The sequence below is a fragment of the Phacochoerus africanus genome, chromosome 9 (genome assembly GCF_016906955.1).
Source record: "Phacochoerus africanus isolate WHEZ1 chromosome 9, ROS_Pafr_v1, whole genome shotgun sequence".
Taxonomy (NCBI): Eukaryota; Metazoa; Chordata; class Mammalia; order Artiodactyla; family Suidae; genus Phacochoerus; species Phacochoerus africanus.
Genome location: NC_062552.1, coordinates 82,799,017 through 82,824,139, shown reverse-complemented (window position 1 = coordinate 82,824,139; position 25,123 = coordinate 82,799,017). Strand labels below are relative to the sequence as shown.

General features: G+C 38.4%; 1 protein-coding gene across 6 annotated transcripts in view; it reads right to left on the bottom strand.

The window, feature by feature from the left end:
• SLC12A6 (solute carrier family 12 member 6) overlaps window positions 1–25,123 on the bottom strand; it is a 103,514-nt gene that overhangs the window by 62,279 nt on the left and 16,112 nt on the right. Inside the window, exons 1-2 of one of the 6 annotated variants that reach the window (XM_047797729.1) lie at window positions 13,915–14,012; window positions 12,385–12,414 (exon numbers count right to left, since the gene is read on the bottom strand). The exons of 4 other annotated variants lie outside the window; for them this stretch is intronic. In XM_047797729.1, the coding sequence (XP_047653685.1) occupies window positions 12,385–12,394 (10 nt within the window). In that variant the 5' untranslated portion in view covers window positions 12,395–12,414; window positions 13,915–14,012. Of the gene's footprint in view, window positions 1–12,384; window positions 12,415–13,914; window positions 14,496–25,123 lie in introns of those variants that run through there. One more of the 6 variants, XM_047797727.1, reaches the window with a different exon arrangement.

The following is a 25,123-nucleotide window of genomic DNA, read 5'->3' as shown; positions in this document are numbered from 1 at the left end:
TTCAATACATGTTAACTGACTGACGGTTTACTAAAATAGCAAGTTAATTGACTAAAATGGCAAGACAACAGCCAGAGAAAGGAATTCAGCATTAGTTTCAATAAAAGCTTAATGAGGAGTTCACTTGTGGTACGGCAGGTTAGGGATATGGCCTCATCACTGCAGGGGCTTGGAGTCAGATGTGCTACTGTAGGCTTTCCCTGCAGTGGCTTGGGTCTCTGCAGTGGCATGGCTTTGATCCCTGGTCGAGGAACTTCCACCTGCTGTAAGTGTGGTACGGGGCGGGAGGGGAAAAAAAAGCTTAAGGATAAAAATAAAGATTTTAAAGTTATCATCAAAATGTAAAGTTGAAGATTAATGGATAAACTTTCCTAAAAGTCACTACTAAAGTGAGAGGAGGTGCGATCAAACAGCCCTGTAAATATTAGAAGAAAGTGCAACCACGGAAGAAAAAAAAAAAAAAAAAAAATTCAAAGAACTACAACCATAATACGGTCATGCCAGCTTTCCCTAACAAATGTAGACACTAAAAGGATGAAAAAGGTAATTAAGGTGGGAAGGAGTGAAAGTGCAGAATGAAACATGTATATGGGATCAGAGGACACCATATATAAGTCGTAAAGGAATTTATGATAATTCACTCAGTAATTGTCCCTCTGATCCACCTGACTTGGTTTAAAGAAAAAGTGACAAGACAACAGCCAATAAGCAAGCTGCTGAAGCTGGAGTGGATGGAGAATCAGGACCACTCATGAGTCTGATCCAGAACCACCAGACCATCTCCTACAGCAAGGCCCCATTGCAGTGCCAGGAGAAGGTGAAACTGATGGCCATCGGGGGACAACACAGAACTCCAGACAGGAAGAAGTGGAAGGAGACATTAGGAGGTACAGGCAGACTGCCACCAATCCTGGGTGCCTATCAAAGTATCCTTCAAGTTCTGGTGCATATGCTAAGCATAAGCATTAGGATGAGGCCCTGCAGGAAACCAGGGTGGTTTAGCAGAGTGACCCAGGGAATAGATATGTTTTCAGAAGGCCTTCTTTTTTTGTTTGGGCTTCAGATTTGTATTTAAAAAATGAAAATGATATTAATTATGTTCAGAACTCAAGATAACTAAGTTCTGTTAAAACTTGTCTTAAACATAACGAGTATGTCCACTTGAAGTTGAAGAGCTCATGTGAGATGAAGATTAACTGTGACTTTAATGCAGTCTATAACACTTGGAAGGTAATAAGAGTAAGGGCAAAAAGCAGATGAAATGAAGCCCACAGTATAAAGACTATTTCCTGGACCAAATCCACCAACTGACCAGCCAAGAAAAGGATAAATGAAAGAGGACAGTACTTACACAGTTAAAAATAATAGAAAAATCTCACCCAGTAACAAAGAAGGAAAGATTTGGAGATTGTTATGAACATTTAAGATTGTTGATACCTTATGTCCTTTGGCTTTATGGATGATCCAAATGAACTTTCATGTAGAAAAACACATTTTGTATTTTCTTCATTTTATTTATTTATTTATTTGTCTTTTTGCTATTTCTTTGGGCTGCTCCCGCGGCATATGGAGGTTACCAGGCTAGGGGTCAAATTGGAGCTGTAGCCACTGGCCTACGCCAGAGCCACAGCAACGCAGGATCCGAGCCGCATCTGCAACCTACACCACAGCTCACGGCAACGCCGGATCGTTAACCCACTGAGCAAGGGCAGGGACCGAACCCGCAACCTCATGGTTCCTAGTCGGATTCGTTAACCACTGTGCCACGATGGGAACTCCTGTATTTTCTTCATTTTAAAAGGTGATTTTGGAAGAATAAGGCCTGACCATATAGACTACTTCTTTAACAAAAAGGTAAGGGAGGAGTTTCCATTGTGGCTCATTGGTTAACGAATCCAACTAGGAACCATGAGGTTTCGGGATGGATCCCTGGCCTTGCTCAGTGGGTTAAGGATCCGGCGTTTCTGTGAGCTGTGGTGTAGGTTGCAGACACGGCTTGGATCCCGCGTTGCTGTGGCTCTGGCGTAGGGCGGCAGCTACAGCGCCTATTCAACCCCTAGCCTGGGAACCTCCATATGCCATGGGTGTGGCCCAAGAAATGGCAAGAAGACCAAAAAAAAAAAAAAAGGGTAAGGGAATTGACCCAAAGACTTAAATTCTAAGGCACTACATAGTTAAAGAACTAAGGAGCTGAAGCTTTGCATTATGGGGACTAAGAGGATATGGTAAACATTTCTGATATTTTAAGAACCTGTATTGATTTTATGTCATTGCTAAAAGGACAATTATTTAATGAAAGCTTATTTAACATTGTCTAGATTTTCAAACATACTAAAATAGAAACTACTACACACGTTTTAATTTTAAAAACCTGTGTTTAGTATATATGTGTATATACATGTATACACACACATTAGTAAATGTGTAATGATCTTCCATAATTAAAAAAAATATATATATGAATCTTACAATATGTAACCTTTTTTTTTAACTGACTTTTTTCTTTTGTCTTTTATCTTTTTAGGTCTGCACCCTCTGCCTATGGAGGTTCCCAGGCTAGGGGTCAAATCAGAGCTGTAGCTGCTGGCCTACACCACAGCCATAGCAACTCCAGATTTAAGCTGCAACTGCGACCCACACCACAGGTCACGACAACACCGGATCCTTAACCCACCGAGCAAGACCAGGGATCGAACCCACAACCTCATGGATACTAGTCGGATACAGTGAGCCACAACATGAACTCCTGGACTGGCTTCTTTAATTCAGCATAAGGCCTTCGAGATTCATGAAAGCTGTTTCATGCATTAGTACTTAGTCCCTTTACTTAATAACAATTTTATTGAGATATACTTTACATACCATATATTTACCCATTTAGTGTTCAATTCCATGTTTAATACAGTCACATTTCTGTGCAACTCTCACTACAATCTAATTTTACATTTAGGATCCTCTCAACCCCACCCCCCCACCGAAAGAAGCCCTGTATGCATTTGTAGTCAATCTTCATTTCACTCCCACCTCTTGCCAGTCCAAAGCAACCAGTAGTCTACTTTCTGTCTCTGTAAATTTGCCTATTTTGGACATTTCATATAAATGAAATCATATAATATATGGTATTTTGTGACTGGTTCTTTAATTTTGCATGTTTTCAAGGTTCACCTATATTGTAGCAATGTATCTGCATTTCATTTGTTTTTACTGCCAGATAATACTCCATTATATGGATATACCACATTTTATTTATTTATTCGTCAGTTAGTGGACATTTGGGTTGTTTCTATAACTGGGCTTATTACGGATAACGCTGCAGTGAACATTCCTGTACAATTTTTGCATGGATATATATATCCTCATTTTTAGTATATACCTAGAAGTGGAACTGCTGCATCATATGGTAACTCTATGTTTAACTTTTTGAGGAACTGCCAAACTATTTTCCAAAGTGGTTGTACCATTTTCTGTTCCATGAGTATATGAGGGTTCCAATTTTTCCTCAGCCTTGTCAACACTAGTTATTGTCCATCTTTTTTATTAGAACCATCTTAGTGGATATGAAGTGGTACCTCATTGTGGTTTTGATGTGCCTTACCCTGATGACTAATGATGCTGAGCAGCTTAAATATGCTTTTTGGCACTTTTTCCTCTCCTCATCTCCATTTAGAAAGATCTTACCTCTTTTTCCTCCCACAATTTTGAGGTTTTGCTTTTACTTATTTAGAACTTTTACATCATAAATATTATTGAATTGTTCCCTGAAGTACATCCATTTTTTTTCGGTCTTTTTAGTCTTTTTAGGGCTCTACCCAGGGCATATGAAGTTCCCAGGCTAGGGGTCGAATTGGAGCTGTAGCCATCAGCCTACACCACAGACATAGCAATCCAGGATCTGAGCTGCATCTGTGACCTACATCGTTGCTCACAGCAGCACTGGATCCTTAACCCACTAAACGAGGCCAGAGATCAAACCGAGTCCACATGGATACTAGTTGGGTTCGTTAACCGCTGAGCCACAATGGGAACTCTCAGCATCCATTTGATTAAAGTCCTTACTTAGCATTTATATAACGCTCCCAGAGAGTTTGCCATTTTCCATTTTGTCTATCCCTTTCATAGTGTGATCTCTGTTCTGACTCATTTGACTTTAAATATTCTCTGAGACATTAAGTGGGTAATACACTTTTTTTTTGTCTTTTTTGCTATTTCTTGGGCCGCTCCCACGGCATATGGAGGTTCCCAGGCTAGGGGTCGAATCGGAGCTGTAGCCACTGGCCTACGCCAGAGCCACAGCAACGCGGGATCGGGATCCGAGCCGCATCTGCAACCTACACCACAGCTCACGGCAACGCCGGATCGTTAACCCACTGAGCAAGGGCAGGGACCGAACCCGCAACCTCATGGTTCCTAGTCGGATTCGTTAACCACTGCGCCACGACGGGAACTCCACACTCTTAAGTTTTACGTATTTGTGACACAGTTCCCCCTTGAAGAGGGGATGATAACTTCACTGGAAAGAGGCATTTGAGATTAGTCTTTTTTCTCTTGGTAATCTGTGGATACTCTTCCACTGTGTCCTACTTTCCAGGTTGGGCATTAGAATTCTGATGTGAGTCTCATCCTTTATAGTATACCATATTCTATCTGGAAGCCTCCAAGATGAATCCCTGGAGCACAAAAATTTTACCAGGATAATCCTAGGTGTGTTTTCTCCAACAGTGATCTTCCCTGGAACATCAATCTAAACAATGAATACTTTACCTTGGAAAATTTTTTTTTCTATTTGTTTAATTATTGCTTCTCCTCCATTTGTTCTTTTTTCTATAACTTCTATTAGTCACATTAGTTGTTCTGAATCTACCCTCTAAGTCTCTTATCTTTTTTCAATCTCTTTGTATTTTTGGCTCTGTGCTTTGAAATATTTCTTCCATTTGCTCTTCTAGGACAATAAACAATCATACTCATCATTCCTTATTCAATAATTATGTGCTGGGTGCTTACTATGTGCAAGACTGTGTTTTAGCCATTGGTCATTGATAATAGATCAACAGTGTATACGAGAAAAAAAATGCCTGCTCTTATGGTGCTTACATTTTAGTGGAGATTTTTTTTAAAAGTGTATGTGCATGGATTTAAAGTCAGGTGTAATAAGTATTTAGCTAGGAAATCATATTTTTTGCTCCACAAATCTTTTTTTTTTTTTTGTACTTCACTTGAACTTTCTGAAGTGCTCCTTTTATTATTTTCATATTCAAGTTACTATCTCCCCTGGCGTTTCTATTTAGCTAATCTATTGCATGGTTTATTTTAAGTGCTTTCTCTTTCTGGTTGCCTGGCATCCCCAGACGGGTTCTTTTTCTTTGCCTCTTCATAGGGGCTTAGGTTTCATTGCTGGAGGGACCACAAGTAATAGCAGTCTCGAGAGAATAGAAAGACAAAGCAGTCTCTACCACTGAAGGCAGGCAGTGCATCAGGCCAGCTGCCAGCCCTGTGGAGGCCCAGGAGGAAGGCTCCAGACTCTCAGGTCTCCTTACATCTCCCAGCCTCAGGGGTAGGGAGATATCAGTCCTCTGGCTTTTTCCTTTTCTCCTCCCAGCGGAGTCCATGGATCTTTACCAAGACATACTTTTTGCTGAAACTGCCATTCTTACCTTCACCCTGAGGCCCTTGTATAGCCCTTGATGAATAAGTCCTGTGTCAGCAAGCCCTGATAGCTCCCATAGGGCTCAGGCCTCACTTGCATCTAACTATTCATCAGATCCAGGGGTCATCTGGCTCAAGAGTGGCAGGCTAGAATTAGTAATAGAGCAAGAGGAAGATTTCACCTTCCTGGTACCCTCTTGAAAAGTAAGTGCTGTTTACAAACTAATCCAGAAAACACTCAAATCTTGGCGAAGAGGTCAACATTTTTAAAAGCCTCTGTGAGGTCCAAATGTCTGTGGGTTATACCGTGTTCAGCTGCTGCCCTAAATGTTAAACTCTGAGAAATAAGATCTTAATGTTAGTTGGATGTAAAAGATACTAACTAGATGGATGAATTTCAATTATATTGTAAAAGCAGTCAGATAAAAGTACATACTGTATGATTCCATTCATATAACATTATAGCAAATGAAAACTAATGTACTATAGTGACAGAAGGCCTATCAGTGGTTGCCTGGAGACCAGGATTTTAGGTGAGTGGGTTATTAAAGGGTACTTGGAAACTTTGAGAGGTGATGGAACTGCTCCTCATCTTGATAATGATAAATAATTGATATAGAAGTGTTCTGTTAAAACTCATCAAATTGTACACTTTAAATACATGCAGTTTATTTTATGTCAATTAAACCTCAATAAAACCTTAAAAGAAGTGCTGACTTGGAAAAATATTTCTAACTTACAGCGCTAAGGGTTGATACCCCTAAATATAAAGAACATCTAAAAATAAAGAAAAACAACAGGTAAGAGAGATGAACAGAAAGTCACTGAACTGTTGTGAGTTTGAAATTTTCTATAATAAAAAATATCAAAACACTGTCCCTCACCCGTGTATAATATATAATACAGTTGAAGAGATACAAATATAATTACAAAGCTATTGCACATTTGGAGCACAATGCAAGTATATTTGAGTGATGGATACTGAATGATGGAATAATCAAAGCTGGGGTAGGGGATTAGGCAAGTCATCTTGGAGGAAATGAGTATGAGCCTGGTCTTGAGGTGATATAGGTTGTTGAGTTTTTTATGGCAGATATGGAACAGAAAGCAGAAGAAAAGAGAGTTCAATTGAAGAAAAATATATAAATAAAGGCAATGTTGTGGGGGAAAGATGAAGACAGTTTTTGGAAAGGACTCTTACTACAGGTTCACCATTTCTAATACAACTACAGAAATTTCTTGTAACAAGAAGGTTATATGATGCAGTGTAAAGAACACACAGGGCAGGAAATGAGATCCAATTCAGTATATGAAGCATCAAAATCATTTATGTTTTTTATGTGTCATATTCAATCTGTGCCATATCTATATTAATATTATATTTGCAATATTATTAGTACCTACTTATATTAGTATTTTTCTTTAAACAGCCTTTGTTTTTTACCTAGCTTTCATTCCAAGTAATAATATGCTACAATAAACACATCTTTCATAACTTTAGAAGCATATTTATTCTTAAAGTTATATTAAGATTTAATTCTTTCACTTACTCCACATGTCATTTTTCCCCACCAATAACCCTCAGTCTTTAAGTCTCCTATTCCCATCTCATGGCCAAGTGTGCCTCGTCCCCAGAAGTCAAGGAGTGGAGAGCTACTAAAGGCTTACCAGAATGAGTCTGTTCATATTTCTCAGTTTTTAGCATCACTTGAAAGAGTATCCTACATTTGGAGATATTCTAGATCAAATAAAAAAGCAATCTAACACACGAAAAGTTAGAAGCTGGAAAAAAACAAAAAGAAAGAAAAGTTAGAAGCAGCAAGTAAATTTCAATTAGTTTTGAGAAATCCATGAAGACAAAAGAAATAGAGCCTAAGAAGAATTAGTAACTCCTGAGAAAATAAAAAAGGCTACTTCAGAACATGTTTAAACATGTGTTTAAAGTACAGAGACTGTGGTGTGGCCAAAAGAAAAAAGGCTTTAAAGTCACAGAGACCTTACTTTGAGTTTCACATCTAACAATTTAAACTACCTAGAAGTTCCCATCGTGGTGCAGTGGAAATGAATCTGACTGGGAACCATGAGGTTGCGGGTTCGATCCCTGGCCTCACTCAGTGGGTTAAGGATCTGGCGTTGCCATAAGCTGTGGTGTGGGCCGCAGATGCGGCTCGGATCTTGCATTGCTGTGGCTGTGGGGTAGGCTGACAGCTGTAGCTCTGATTCAACCCCTAGCCTGGGAACCTCCATGAGCAGCATAGGGGAGGCCCTAAAAAGTAAAACAAAAAAACACACAAAAAAAACCAAACTAAATTTCTTGACACCTCCCTTTCCTCATTTCTAAAATGGTGCTAATGGTAACCTGTCTTGGTTGTTGTGAGAATTAAATAAGCCAATATTTGTAAAACACCTAGCATATAAGTACTCAACAATTATCACCACAATGTGGATGACTTTTTTTTTTTTTTTGCCTTTTTAGGGTTGTACCTGCAGCACATGGAAGTTCCCAGGCTAGGGGTCAAATCAGAGTTGCAGCTGCCAGCCTATGCCACAGCCACAGCAACTCAGAATCCAAGTCGCAACTGCAACCTACACCATAGCTCATGGTAATGCCAGATCCTTAACCCACTGAGCAAGGCCAGAGATCTAACCCGTGTCCTTATGGATACTAGATGGATTTGCTACTGATGAGCCACAAAGGGAACTCCCTGATGTCTTTTTTTGTTTTGTTTTGTTTTTTGGTTTATTGTCTTTTTAGGGCCGCACCCATAGCATGTGGAGGTTCCCAGGCTAGGGGTCGAATCAGAGCTGTAGCTGCTAGCCTACGCCACAGCTACACCAACTTGGGATCTGAAGGGTGTCTGTGACCTACACCACAGCTCACAGCAATGCCAGATTCTTAACCCACTGAACAAGGCCAGGGATCAAACCCACATCCTCATGGATACTAGTGGCATTCGTTAACCACTGAGCCACAACAGGAACTCCCCTCATGACATTACTAATGTAAAATTGTTTCCTCTTCCATCCTGGCAAAACCAAAAGATGCTAATGTCTTTAAAGTTTACCAGCTTATAATCAATTTTGTAACCCGTGCCGTATGTCCAAGTTCAGTCTGATATTCGAAAACTTTTGAAATATTTTATATGCTAAAATTACATTCAATAAGCTTTTATAATCCTAAACTAAGTGTTGCTTTGAGTATAGAATATAAAAATATTAAACAATATGTATGTATATATATTTTGAAGAAATTCTGTCTTTATCAAATTAAATCGGTTCTAATCTGGTATATTTCCTGTGGGGCAAAAGTAGCAGATAGTACACATAGAGGGTTGGTACATTAAACGAGAAAAATCTGGGGAGTGAGAGATTTTAAAAAATTGGTGATAAACTGTGAATCACTATATTGTACGTCTATAACATACAATATTATACATCAACCATACTTCGATTAAAAAACCTAAACATACAAAAAAATTGATGATAGTACTGAAATAGGGTCAGAAAATGTTCAAGATTGTCTGAGCATAACATTAATATGACAAAGAAGGGTTAATGGTTTAAACAAAGTTTTAAGATGTATAGACCTGAAAGGAATAAATCTCAAATTTGTATTCTACCCCTCTACCCCAGCATGTGGAAGTTTCTGGTTCAGGGATCAAACCCTTAACACAGCAATAACCAGAGCCACAGCAGTGACAACATGGGATCCTTAACCTGCTGAGCCACCAGAGAACTACTTGATCTTGAGATTTTAAAACATGCAGATCTGGGAGTTTAAGTTGTGGCTCACTGGTATCTATGAGGATGCAGGTTCACTCCCTGGCCCTACTCAGTGGGTTAAGGATCTGGAGTTGCCACAAGGTGAGGTGTAGCTCCCAGTTGCAGCTCAGATCCAGTGTTGCTGTGACTGTGGCACAGGCCAGCAGCTGAAGTTCGGATTCACCCCCTGGCCTGGGAACTTTCATAAGCCATAGATGTGGCCCTAAAAAGAAAAGGAAAAAAAAAAGCAAATCTGAGTTTCGTTAGTTGGGTTGGTAGACAAAACAAAACCCATGCAAATGGTTAAAAAGCTTTAAAATCTTCACTATAGAAAAGATTTTTTTATCAGTACAAAGAAGCTCTTTAAATTGTCTATTCAATGTATCTTAATGTTAGTCAATAAAAGAAGTTAGTCATATCTTCTTTAGAACATAAGCTTTCATGGGTAATAAGCAGTACTAATGTTTAATTAACACCTGTGGGTTCTTAATAAAATTTAAACTCCATTTAAATGAAATCTCTCTCCATAGCATGCACTTATGCCATTTGGATTACTAAGTTAATTTTGGAGATGCTGTTCATCAGGTTCCTTTCTTTTCTGCTACAGGTTTGTTTCTGAAAATTTCCTTAGAAACCTTCCAATCTGCTATCTGTATCAAGTAAAGGCAAGTAAAGGCAAGTCCAGCGGTTGAAATCTGCCCAATCCATACACACTTTAAGATATGAGTGAAGGAGATTTGGAACAATTATTTCACAGAAATACTTAAACAATAAATATTTAAATAAATGAATTTATACCTGATTAAGTACATGTGGTAAGCAGTAAAATTCTTGCATTGTTCTAATGAAAAAATCACAGATTTGATACTGTTCACATGAAATCCTATAGTCCATGCACATTAAGATAGAAAACCACTTTTTCTCTTAAATAGTTAGGACTAAGCATCCATGTGTGATGGAAGCACATAAAATTTAGAAATTTTGAACATTGGTTCTGCTACTACTCACCATGTAGCTTGAGGAAAGTTACTCACTGTCAACAGCCTCAGTTTCATTATCTCTAAAAAGGCAGTAATACCTCACTATCTCACAGAACGATGAGAGGGGGAGAGGATAAAATTGCTAACACTTCATTAAGTGGCCTCATTCCCTAGCTTTCTTTACTACATACCTAGTGTGCTAACTAAACTTTTGTTTACCACATGCTGTACACCTTCCTCTGAGACTTTCTAATTATTCCTATTGCTTGTAGGCTCTTTGTCTAGACCTCCCTTCCAGAATCAGCATGTTCCATCCTCCAAGATACCTGTCCAGGGTCCCCTCCAGGCAATATTATAATTCTCTCCAGCATCTTTTACCCAAGGCCGTTTCTTATTATTAAACCACTAATCACAATATAATAAGTGAACAGTAGCTCTTATTTTTGAGTGCTGTATCACACAGGTGTTAAGTGCTTTATGTTCACTTTCTCATGTAATTTATAACCACCGTGTGAAATAAGTATAAGTAGTACTGTTATTCCTCTTATCAATGAGTAAAATAAAGCTCAGGAAAGTTAAATAACTTGCCCAAAGTCACTCAAGTAATAATTAATACATATCATTACTCCTAATTAGTAATAATTAGTGGGACTGGGATTCAAAAGACAGGTCCCTGGCTCCAAAGCCATTCTGCTGCCTTTGGTAGGGGACTCTACTTCCTATGCCTTTGTAGCCTTAAGAAAAAAGTACAATACTTGGCATGAACATGTGTTTAGCAAATTAAATAACAGAGAACAAGTCTATACACTGAATTGCCTGTTATGTGCCATACACCTGGACCTGGAGGTACAAAATTATCCAAGATCTCAAGCTCAAGGAGCCTACTGTCAGTCTATTCAAGGAGAGAGATAAGTGAACAGGTGATTGGAATACAGAGAATGGTACATGCTATTTCTATAAACAGGCTGCTTAGAAAACATCACGGGGGGAGGGCACCTAAATTGGACAGGGGAGGAGGAATACAGTCAAGAAAGATGTTAGGAATGTCTGAGTTTCTGCTTTCCCTTTGAAACCAAAATTAAGTAGGGTTTTACTAGATTGGCATTCTAGCAGCTGGCATGGCAGACATTAATGTACTACTTTTTTAAAAATTGAAGTATTGTTGACTTAACAATATTACATTAGTTTCAGCATACAATATAATGATTAGATATTTTTATGCATTATAAAATGATCACCACAATGTACTTTTTTTCCTAGGGCCACACCCATGCATATGGAGGTTCCCAGGCCAGGGGTAGAATCAGAGCTGTAGCAACCGGCCTATGCCAACACACAGCCTACACCACAGTCACAGCAATGCCAGAGCTGCATCTGCGACCTACACCACAGCTCAAGGCAATGCAGATCCTTAAGTCACTGAGCAAGGCCAAGGATTGAACCTGCGTCCTCATGGTTACTAGTCAGATTCGTTTCCACTGAGTCATGACAGGAACTCCCCATCACAACGTACTTTTTAAAATTAGTTTAGACTATGTCTACATTTATTATTTTATCTCAAATTACCTGTCTTGTTCAAATAAATCTCATCTCCTTAAAAACACATTTTAAAAGATGGCCTGCTCTCTCAATATGTTTAATTTATATGACAGTATATCATATTTTTCTCCCCTCACAGATAAAGAAAGAAAAACATTCAACAAAAAAGCAACTGGTCATACAACTGGCTAGTGTGAGAAGTGCCTGAAACAAAACCACAATCAATTTAGGATTTTTTTTTTTAACTCAGAAGAAAAAGGGGCTACAATTTATCACATTTCAAGCAACTGCTCCCAAAATCACCATCTATACGCAAGAACATTTTTATTTCTAAGTTAAAAAAAAAAACCTCAAAACTTTGAGATTTTCACCATATATATTTCTTTCCTTCTTCCCCTCCAATTCTATGCTAAAGATAAATACAATTTAGAGAATGTATTTCCATCAGTTGTTCACTTACCAAAGTTCATTCAAGTGGATACTTTCTGGGCTGTCATGGAGAATGCCAAAATAAAAAACCTTATTAAATTCAAATTAGATTTTATCTGTCACTTTTTTCTTGTCCAAAACAATTACTATGGAAGAAAATAAATTAAGCCTAGCAATGTCACTTATTACAAAGTTGGTTGCTATAAAAATTTCTTACGGGTTTTCTAGGTGGTCACTAATTGATTAAATCATTTCAACCCTGTTCTAATCAGAATAAAGCAAATATTATGCAAACAGTAAAGACAATACAATAGAACAGAGTAATAAAGTAATAAAAAAAGAGGTGGCAAAGAATGCACTTGTTTGCATTTTGTGAAATTAGTGAGACATCAAAAACGAAGCTTAAAGGAATTAAAATCTAAGGATGGCAAACACAAAGAGAGTGCAGTTTCAACTACACACAGTCCCAAAAAAGAACCTAACTTTGAGCAAGAATTACGGAGAATCAGGTTCAAGTTCAAAGTAGGTTAACCTTACTTTCAACTTATCACCTATTTATTTAGCAAAATGAAAAATAACCTGGAGGACAAAGAGTTTCCATAAAACCTTCTTTCTTATCTTTACCTAGTAAATTCTCTCACTAAAAGGAAAAAAATAAACAAATGGAATTTTTTTTGGATAAGCCTTATCTTTAAGTTAGAGATTCTTAAGAATTCATGACTGCTTTGGCAGAGACAACAGCAGTTTACAGCAAAGAATTGTGATGTATTAATTGCTATAGGGAAAAGTTGGAATCATGCAATCAAAAGGAATTTTGAGAGGTTGTTTATTCCCTTAGACTTTATTCACTCAGTAGAGAAGTTTTAGACAATTTATGAAATTTACAGACTTAAAATACAATAAACTTAAAATTACAACTATATTTAACACTATAGATTTTAATTGCATGTTAAAAATTCAAAACCACAATTCCCCTGGCTATTACCATTTAGAGAAAATAACAGGGATCATCACATTCATCAAGTTTTTTAAACCTGATGCTATACTGTCACCATAATGACCTACTGTACTTTTGTTCTTTCATTAAAGTATTCTTAGACCACTCACTATTGAATTACTGTTTAACTGGTAAAACGAGGCAAAATACCAAATAACTTGAGAAGTTACAAGGGCAAAGTCCACTGTACTAAACTATTGAGCCATGCTCCCCGTTTATATACTTGTTCGGATATAATTTAAACTGTCTGAGCAAAAGGCAAATTCTAAATTCCGCATAAATTGACTTTTACTGTGCCTTTCTTTTTGCTTGAAAACTCTTTTCAAACACTGACACCGATTCAATTTCACCTGTAGGTAATGAACACAGAACTCATTGTGGGGAAAAACAAACCAGAATGTGAAAAAGTTATCAGATATACAAGTGAGTGAAACAGTTGATTAAAAGACACTTTAACCACAAATCTTTTTCTCTGCTCTTAAGGAAGCATTTTGAATATTTTAGTTACCATTTCTTTCACGAAACCCCCTACAGCTTCCCAAAGCTCCCAAGTTGAATGCTCACCTGGTTCATCTGAGTGCTGAATCCGGGCTTTTACTTCCGCTAAGCTGGGCTCCCCCTCTTGGGAAACAGAAGAGGCTGCCCCCTCCTCTGGATCTTCTACCTTAGTCACGGTGAAGTGTGGCATTGCTGTAGCTAGGAACCCGTGCTCTTCCTGTATTTAAGCTTCCTCCCAGTCCACCTTCCCTACCTATCTCAGCCTTGCTGTGCCCTTTTAGACAGTGATTACTGCCCACGGGAGACCAAGGCTGGGAATCGGGAAGTACTTTCAGCTCACGTGATCTACAGCCCCAGGGGAGTGGACTGCTGGAAGACACGCCTTCCCCAGTGTTTACCATTCACTCAAAAGGATTAGGCACTCCACCTCTTGCTTATTACTATTAAACTCAAGGATCCCAAGAACTCTGGAGGCTGCTTTCCCAGAGCTGCCAAAGGCCTGAGAGTGGGCCAGATTCATGGAGCTCCGCCCACTGTGTGCTCACTCTCCTGTTTCTTTCATTCAAGTTATTTGCATGTCATGATCTCAACCTCTGCCCTCATATTTCACAGGAGAAAGAAGATTAGGGAACAGTTCATTTAATAAACTTTTCTTTTTTAAACAAAGTCTGGTATCACATCAATTTAGAAAATCAAAACAATTAGTAAGCTCTGCTGCTGCTTTATTTCAAAGTATGCTGAAAATAGTCAATAGTCAATAGAAGTTTTTTATCTTTCAGGTAAGAACATTCATTCAGCAAGTATTTAATGAATTGCCTACATACTTTACACAAGACATAGTTCTAGATGCTGTAGTATATATACAAGGACATCCAAGAGACATTAACTTTCACCAAAGTCCAGGTTTCTTTAAAAGAGCTAAATATCTTTTAAAAGGAAGAGTTCAGAATTTTTTGTATTGTAGAGTTTAAGCATTGTGTTTTAAAGAAAAATCTACGAAATACCTGATTATTAAGAAGTGCATAATTTCTATTCAGTACACACTCAACAAACTTAACTCTTGATGTATTTTATCAGTTAACTGTATTAAGTTCTCAGTTGATGACTTTATCTATAGAGTATGAGGCCAATCTCTGCACTGAGACAAAGGAGTTCAGTAAATGGAGCCCTGTGCTAATTTCCATGTTAATGATGTAAAATAACGGCTCTGTTCTGTTGTTAGTAACACCTGACAAGCAAGACCACTGAATTTAAGAGAAGGAAGGATGGTTTATAATCCCTATTTATGCAAATATACACCACTTTTAAAAAAGAATGAAGCCAATAGTTCTTAAAGACCTACTTGGTGCTCTGCATTGCACTAGAAACTTTTCATTATGATCTCATATAATCATCACAGAAACAGAAACATTAGGCTAAGAACTTGCCTGAAGACAAAGAGCTTGTAAGTGGTGAAACCCAACTTAAAAACCTCTAATACCCTTGTCAGTAGGCAGCACGGAAGAAGTTTTCATAGAAAGAAAACTCACATACACACTTACCTAAATTTTATTTCATGGGTTCCCACCTAGCACTGTTTGGTAATCTTGGCTGAACACTGGAACCACCTGGGAAGATTTTAAAACTACTGATGCCTGGGTCCTATCCCAAGTATTCTGATATAACTGCTCTGGAGTAGACCTGGGCAACAAGACTTTTAAAAGTTCCCCCAGGAGTTCCCGTTGTGGCGCAGTGGTTAACGAATCCGACTAGGAACCATGAGGTTGCGGGTTCGGTCCCTGCCCTTGCTCAGTGGGTTAACGCTCACAGCGTTGCCGTGAGCTGTGGTGTAGGTTGCAGACACGGCTCGGATCCCGCGTTGCTGTGGCTCTGGCGTAGGCCGGTGGCTACAGCTCCGACTCAACCCCTACCCTGGGAACCTCCATATGCCGCAGGAGAGGCCCAAGAAATAGCAACAACAACAACAAAAGTTCCCCCAGGTGGTTCTCACATGGAACTAAGGTTGAGAACCACTGTAAGAGAAAGAAAGGAGTTCCCCTTGTGGTGCAGCGGAAATAAATCTGACTAGTATCCATGAAGATATCAGTTTCATATCTGGCCTTGCTCAGTGGATCAGGGATCCGGAGTTGCCACAAGCTGTGGTATCGGTTGCAGATGTGGCTTGGATCCCGAGTGGCTGTGGCCGTGGCGTAAGCCAGCAGCTGTAGCTCTGATTCAACCCCTAGCCTGGGAACTTCCATATGCAGCAGTTGCAGCCCTAAAAATCAAAAAAAAAAAAAAAAAAGAGAGAGAGAGAGAATTGTCACTTGAGAAGCCTTTGTAACTATTTTTTAATCTCTGAATGAAAAGTCAGATGTGGGAGTACCCTTGGTGATTTTTCCATACTTACAACTCAGGTAACTACTAATTTATTCAAAGGAACTTAAAATAATTACTGAATTGCCACAGCTTTCAATATTATATTCTAGGTTCACAGGAGTTCCCATTGTGGCTTAGCAGGTTAAGAACCAAACTAGAATCCATGAGGATGCAGATTTGATCCCCGGCCTTGCTCAGTCAGTGGGTTAAGGATCTGGCGTTACTGCAAGCTGTGGTGTAGGTCACCAGTGCAGCTCAGATCCCACACTGCTGTGGCTATGGCATCATAGGCTGGCTGCTGGACCCCTAGCCTGGGAATTTCCATATGCCACAGGTGCAGCCCTTAAAAAAGAGAAAAAAAGTAATATTCTAGGTTCTGAATTTGGTATTTTAGTGCCATTGTTTTTTTCCAATGGGATCTTGACTTTTATAAAAAGAACTGAACTTGGCTAATCTATAGTCAATGACAGAAACAAATGACTTGTTTATAAATCTGTGTACTGTACAATTTGCACATACAAGCCTGTGTACAAATGTTATCCTGTCACTTCTTCCCTCGGGGGGAAAAAAAAACAAACAAAAAAACTAACCAAGTGGGAAAGTAACAAATTTCTGTTAATCTCTGATAGGAGTAATTTATTTACTAACTTGATGCTTTGGTACCACAACGGTCAGCGATTTTAAAACAGTTCTCTCCTAGACTGAACTGTAGATAAAAGTGCAGGGGCATTAAAAAAATCGAAGGCTACGTTAAAATGGTGTAGAAAAAGTTGGGGGGAAAAGTGGTAAAGAAGAGAGTGCTGTATAGAACAGCAGTTAAGACAGAGAAGGTGGGATGTAAGAAATAGCTATTTAGAGTACAATATTAAAGACCACAATGAGGAGTTCCCACCATGGTGCAATGGGTTAAGAACCTGACTACAGCAGCTTGGGCCACTGCAGAGGTGCAGGTTCGATCCCTGGCCACAGTTCGATCCAGCATTGCTACAGATGTGGTGTAGGTTGCAGCTGCACCTTGGATTCATTCCCTGGCCCAGGAACTTCCATAGGCCACAGGTGCGGCCAAAAGAAAAAAGAAAAAAAGACAAGGTACCATTATACAGCCACCATGATGGCTGAGAATGTGGTGAAACTGTGGAACAAAAGGAACTTTTATATAGTTACTGTAGTGAAAACTTGTTCACCCACTTTGGAAAAGGGTCTGGTACTTTCCCCTACAATCTAACAAATTGCACTCTTAGGTATTTAACGCCCAGAATGAAAATATATTCCCACAGAAAGACTTGCATAAGATTGTGCATATGAGTTTATTAACAACAGCCCCAAACTGGAAACCCAAGTGTACATCTACAGGAGAATGTTCAAATAAACTCTGATATATTCATACAAAGCAATACTATTCAGCTATAAAAAAAGAATGAACCAGTGATACCTGCAACAATACAGAGGAATCTCAAAAACATTATGCTAAGTAAAAGAAGCTATAAACAAAAGTGCACTATGAAGCCACTTGATAGGAGGTTTTAGAGCAGGCAAAAGTAATCTGTGGTGCAAAAACACAAACAAACAAACAAACAAAACCCCAGGACATCAATAGTTGCCTGTGGGAGAATGGAATTGGAGATTAACTGGGATGGAGTTTGAAAGAACTTCCCAGAGTGATAGTAATACTCTACATCTTGATGGAGCTTAGAGTTTCACAGGTTTCTTTCAAAATTCAGTCAATCTTTGCTTAAAATTTGTGTATTTCATTGTACAAAAAGTTTAATCCAAAAGAAGAAAAGCTGCAAACAGATACTGAATTCTAATTAATAATATGCATTTTGAAATATTTGGGGAAAGTGAATTGATATCTGCAATTTACATATGTTAAATGGATAGATATGTGACAGGAAAAGTATAATAAAATGTTAATGATAGATTCTGGGTGGTGAGAATACAAATGTTCACTCTAAGTCTTTAAATTTTCCATATGTTTGAAATTTTTCATGATAAAATATTGAAAAAATACGGTAAACTGACACCAAAAAAATATGCATAGGCAAGTCAAAGACTAGGAAAAAATATTCATAGAACATGCTTGACAAAGGGCTCTGTATCCTAAATACATAAAAATCCCCTACAACTCAATAATAAAAAGACAAAAATTCAATAGAAAATAAGCAAAACATTCAAACAGGCAAGTCACGAAGGAAGCTATACAAATGGCTAATAAACTCTTTTTTTCTTTTCTTTTGGCTGCAATGGCATGAAGCAGAGGCCCAGGGATTGAATCCAAGCCACAGCAGTAACAACGTTGGATGGATCCTCAACCTGCTGAGCCACTAGGGAATGGCTACAAATGGCTAATAAGCACTTGAAAAAAATGCTCAACATCAGTGGCCATTGGGGAAATGCAAATTAAAATTACAGTTAAAACTGTTGGCAAGAATGTACAGCAAATGTTGGGAATGCTGGTGCAACCGCTTTGGAAGAAGATCTGGCAGTTTTTCACGAATTTAAACATACACCTATGCTATTCCTCCTCTAGGTATTTAACCAAGAAGAATAAAAGCTAAGTCCACAAAAAATTTTGAACAAGTATTTTTTTTCTTTTTCTTTTTTTTTTTAGGGCCACACCCACAGCAAATGTTAGTTCCCAGGCTAGGGGTCCAATCAGAGCTATAGCTGCCGGCCTACATCACAGCTACGGAGGATTTGAGCTGCATCTGCAACCTACACCACAGTTCATGGTAATGCCAGATCCTTAACCCACTGAGCAAGGCCAGGGATCGAACCCGAGTCCTCATGGATACTAGTCAGATTCGTTTCCACTGTGCCACTAATGGGAACTCCTGAACAAGTATGTCTTTAGCAGCTTTAATCATAACACCCCAAACAGGAAACAGCCTGGGTACCCATCACAGGATAAATGACTGGTAGTATATTCATACAATAGGCTATTATTCAACAATAACCAAGAATGAACTACTGATGCATCCAAAAGTAACACGGATGAATCTCAAAAACTTAAATTTTACGTTACACATTAATTATATGTACACCAAAAGGTAAAGCACATTGATGTCTGCAACTTACTTTGAAATGCTTAAAAAACAGATGGATCACTGGAAGGGATGAATATGTGATAAAACAAATATAGCAAGATGTTAACTGTAACATCTGGAGGATATGGATATGGGTATTCATAATACAATTATTTCAACTTTGGTGTATGTTTAATGTTTTTCATAATAAAATACTGGAAAAATAGAATGAACTAAATAAAGTTCACTGAAATCTAAAGATCTGCAGATCTTAGTATAAAATGAACCACTTATGGGTCAAATTCCACTTCACATAAAGTTTAGGCAGCTGCATAAACATCTTTTCTGATTCTAGAGTGCTGAATATTGTTTGAAGTGAAAATTATCATACATGTTTGAAATATGTACATTTCACATTAAAAAAAAAACAATGGTATTTTGAAGTAGTAAGGCCAGGCTAGGGCAAAAAGGCCTTTTTTTTCTTTTTTAGGGCTGCACTCATAGCATATGGAGGTTCCCAGGCTAGGGGTCAAAACAGACTATGCCACAGCCACAGCCACACGGGATCTGAACCAAATCTTTGACCTACACCACAGCTCATGGCAATACCAGATCCTCAACCCAATGATCGAGGCCAGGGATTGAACCCACATCCTCGTGGATCCTAGTCGGATCTGCTGAGTCACAAAGGGAACTGCAAAAAGAGCGTTTCTAATAGCATTATTTCCACAGTGTTTTACACATTAGGCTAAATATTACACATATACTTATTTTACTAGTTAGTTTCAGTAAAACACTTGTGACTATATTATGTCTGTTTTTTAAAAAAATGCATGCCAATTCTTTAGAACAATGGGCCTACTTTGGGTAATTTGAAAGTACAATTTGGGAGCTCCTGTCATGGCTCAGCAGTAACAAACCTGACTAGTATCCATGAGGACAAGAGTTCGATCCCTGGCCTTGCTCAGTGGGTTAAGGATCGGGCGTTGCTGTGAGCTGTGGTGCAGGTGGCAGCTGCAGCTCTGATTCAACCCCTAGCCTGTGAACTTCCATATGCCACAGCCCTAAAAAGACAAAAAAAAAAGCAGCACAATTTATCATGCTACACTATTCTATTATTAATTTTCAATTACAGCTAACAATTCATGATAGCCAGCATTTTATTTTATTCAATCTATTTATTTAAAAAAAAAAAAAGATGATGGGAGTTTCCGTTGTGGCTCAGTGAAAACAAACCCGACAAGCATCCATTAGGATATGGATTTGATTCCTGGCCTCTCTCAGCGGGTTAAATATCTGGTGTTGCTGTGAGCTGTGGTGTAGGTTGCAGATGTGGCTCAGATCCTGTGTTGCTGTGGCTGTGGCTCCAATTCAACCCCTAGCCTGGGAACAAGGACAAGTTAGATTCAGCGAGATTCAGTGAAAAGACTGACACAAATGAAAGTCAGTGGGAAATTATTTTTGACAGAAGGATTTTCTATCTAAAATATTTTGTTATATCCTATCATGAAGAAAACACTCGATTTTAGAGCAAATCACATATGTGTTTCCTCTTAGTTTGCAGAAACTGAGAACTATATTGTACAAAAGCTATGCAAATTATCCAGAACCACCACAAAATCTCATTGCAAACTATCTCTGATAAAGGACTATTTTTCTTTAAATTTCCAACTCATTGTGGGCTAAAAACTTTGTAAAAAAAATAAGGTACTAGAAAATGAAATAAATGTACAAAAAACAAATTCCAATTTTTATTATAAGGTTCAACAGATATAAATTTGCTCTAACAAACTGCTCTCCAAGTTTTTAAAAACTCTGAATTTCTGAACTTATCTCCTCACAGACAGGCAATAAATAGCTTATGGCCCCGCACTGTCTGCATATGACACTCTGAATGGCTCTGTTAGAGAATGTTCTAAACATTTTACTGGAAGAGACGAAGAAGTTCACTACTTAAATTTAGAGCCATAGCTGAAGCCTGAAAAATATACAGATTCTCACTATGTACATACATTTTCGTATTCACCATACTTGGCAAAATCTTTTTCTCCCCAGATACTGGAACAGTAAATATTAATCCAAAGTATAAAAATGAACACAAATTCTAATTTTGCCTTATCTGTAGACAATTATAAAAAGAATTAAATGAATTAATTACTTTGGTGAGGACCAACTATCATGGATAGTAAGGACTTAAAACTTTTAAATCTAAAAATTACATAAAACTGTCGATGAAAATGGATTTTTATAAAATGGCATCAGTGATGAATAAATAATGTATGTTAGGACTAACAACTGAAAAACAACAAATGCATAAAAGACATTATTTTCTGATGAATTTGTAATATTGTAGGATAAGGACGACAAAGAGTTCTCCAAATCAAAATATCAGAAAAACCTCTTGCTTTCCTGAGGCTGAAGAAATCATACCTTTATTCAATATATATTTGAGTGTTCATTATGTGCCAGGAAATAGGAATGCAGTGGAAAACAAGACACTGTTCCTGCCCTAAGGAGCTCAAAGCCTTGTTATCCAATTAACTATATAATAAAAGGCAATGTAAAACAAGAACACAATATAATACAATACCAGCATAGTAAGAATCCTGAGAGCACTACAAACTACTACCTTTGCCCAGTTATTCTGAAAGGACCTAGAGTTGTGAGTCTTCACTAGAGTAGAGACTATAGTAGCAAAGTTGATGGTCAGCTAATTTTTTTTGTTTTTTTTTGTCTTTTTTAGCGCCGCTCCCTCGGCATATGGAGGTTCCCAGGGTAGGGGTCAAATCGGAGCCGTAGCCGCTGGCCTATGTCAGAGCCACAGCAACTCGGGATCTGAGCCACGTCTGTGACCTACACCACAGTTCAAGGCAACGCTGGATCCTTAACCCACTGAGCAAGACCAAGGATCGAACCCGCAACCTCATGGTCCCTAGTCAGATTCGTTAACCACTGAGCTACAATGGGAACTCCTGATGGTTAGCTAATTTGATAGCTACACCATTGTTGGCTACTGATCCAAACACTAAAGAAGGCATTTGAAAAGCCTCTGAGTACTTGGAGCCCCCAGCTTCCACCATTGCTTTTTTCATTATATTTGTAACTTCCTATATAAGATGGCTATCTGAATGTCCTTATAGCCTAGGTATGACAGGACCCAAGAATACCAACCAAAGAGGTAGCACTGGCAGCTATGTGTAATTCAGCACTAAGACACTGCCCTAGGTATCTGCGGATCATTTGTGTAAAACACAGTAAAACATTCATTTTTAGGCCAGATTTCCTTTAGGAACATAGAATCTTAAGTTATTCAGGAAACATGTCATTATACTACCTTTAAAAAAAAAAAGAACAACAACTATTTCCTTTCATGTCCCCAATGTCAAGCAAAATAATTGTAAAAATGTACACAGAACATAAAAATGGCATTTTTATGCTACCTCTACTGTATTAAAAAATTATACCTTAATAAGTGTTTAAACAGAGCCAAACACTGTTAGTACAAAAAGTGTAATGACAAGACTACTGATATTAGAATCATACACCCTGGGTTCAAATCACTATTCTTCAATTTATTACTTGTATGACCCTGGGCAGGTTACTTAAACTTATCAGCTTCAGCTTTCTTCTAAAGTAAAATCCAATGTTAGTTCAAGAGAAAATGATTTATTTTAAAATGAGAAATATTAACACTGATGTTTTTCAGCAAAGGAAAGAATCTCATCTAATATGAAAGTATTTTTTCTATCTCCTACTATTCTTAAAATTTTATTTGGGAATTAGCTGTCAAAATAAAGATAAATGTCAGTTGAATTGAAATTGTCATAGCTTCTCAAAGTAAAAATATACATGTTTACAAGAGTTTTAAACTTATTGGTGTCTTCTTTTGTCCTTTTTTTTTTTTTTTGTCTTTTTGAGGCTGCACCCACGGCATATGGAGTTTCCCAGGCTAGAGGTCGAATCAGAGCTATAGCCGCTGGCCTACACCACAGCCACAGCAACTCGGGATCCGAGTGCGTCTGCAACATACACCACAGCTCAAGCAATGCCAGATCCTTAACCCACTGAGTGAGGCCAGAGATCGAACCGGCATCCTCATGGATGCTACTCAGGGTTTGTTAACTGTTGAACCACAATGGGAACTCCAGGGTCTCCTTTTTTAAAATTAGCAATATGAAAACTGAATATCTTTATCCCAAAACTAAAAGTAGACTTGTCATAAAATGGAGGAAATTCAAGTGCCCCTTTGCCAAAAAAAAAAAATTTGTTTTTTGTTTTTTAGGGCCCTACTTGCCTCATATGAAAGTTCTTGGGCTAGAGGTCAAATTGGAGCTGGAGCTGCTAGCCTACACAACTTGAGATCCAAGCCACATCTGTGGCCTATGCTGCAACTCAAGGCAATGCCAGATCCATAACCCACTGAGTGAGGCCAGGGATCAAACTGTAGCTCAGTTCTTAATCTGCTGACCTACAGCAGGAACTCCCCTTTGCCAAAAATTAAAGCTACCAACCAAATGGATCCAACTGTAAATAGATGAATGCTATCAATTGAATGTCTTGCATGGATTTCTTAAGGGTCTAAGAAATGTAGGAGTTCCCATTGTGATTCAGCAGGTTACAAACCGAACTAGTATCTAGGAGGATGGGGGTTCATCCATGGCCTCGCTCAGTGGGTTAAGGATCTGGTATTGCCATGAGCTGAGGTATAGGTCACAGACGTGGCTCGAATCCCATGTTGCTGTGGCTGTGGGGTAGGCTGGTGGTTATAGCTCCAATTCGACACCTAGCCTGGGAACTTCCATATGCCACAGGTGTGGCCCTAAAAAACCCCCCGAAAAAAAAAAAGAAAAAAATGTAATAAGGCTTAGCAATTGAGTAATAAAAAATGCAAAGCAGCACTTCCTCTCTTGCTCTTTCTTTCTCTCTGTCTCTGTCTCCCTCTCCTCAGCCTGCCTGTACTTTCTCCACGCCAATCTTCTCTCTCCCTTCTCTTAATAAACACTTATTTGCCTCACTTAAAAAAAAAAAAAAGAAAGCAGAAGCTGCCACTGATTAATTTAGCAAGGAAGCTGGAGCTGAAACCCAGCTCTCATTCTCAGCTAAGATATCAGAAAAGATTGAAAGAAAAAAAAACAAAAACCTAAAACCAAAATTAAAGTTGGGATTAAGACCTAAACATATCTGCCATTTCCTAATACCTTAATACAGCTGTTGTTTTCTATTTTATACTTTCCAAGTACAAAAACTTTGTGTGTGTGTGTGTGTGTGTGTGTGTGTGTCTGTGTGTGTCTTTTCTAGGGCCATACCCATGGCATATGGAGGTTCCCAGGCTAGGGGTCTAATCGGAGCTGTAGCTGCTGGCCTACACCACAGCCACAGCAACTCGGGATCTGAGCTGCGTCTTCGACCTACACCACAGCTCAAGGCAACGCTGGATCCTTAACCCACTGAGCAAGGCCAGGGATCGAATCCGCAACCTCATGGTTCCTAGTCGGATTCATTAACCACTGTGCCACGACGGGAAATTCTCCAAGTACAAAAACTTTAATTTTAAAAAGAAAAAAAGCTTTAGCCCTTACGTTTTTTTGGTTAAGACAACTTCAAAATGTCAAGTTCTGTATAACCTCTTGGATTGACTTACAATGTTGACATGATTTTGAAATCTTGTTAACTGTAAATTCCACCGATTGTACATAGCTTAAAATTCTTCAAAAGTAAAATGCACTTGAATATCAGAAATATTAACAACATGACAAACATACACCTTAGAACTGAGCAAATATGGTGGTAATATTTCCTATTCATCAACCATTGAATTTTTGTAATTAAAATGAGGTGCTGTGTTGGGAGTTCCTGTCATGGCTCAGTGGTTTAACTAACTGGACTAGTAT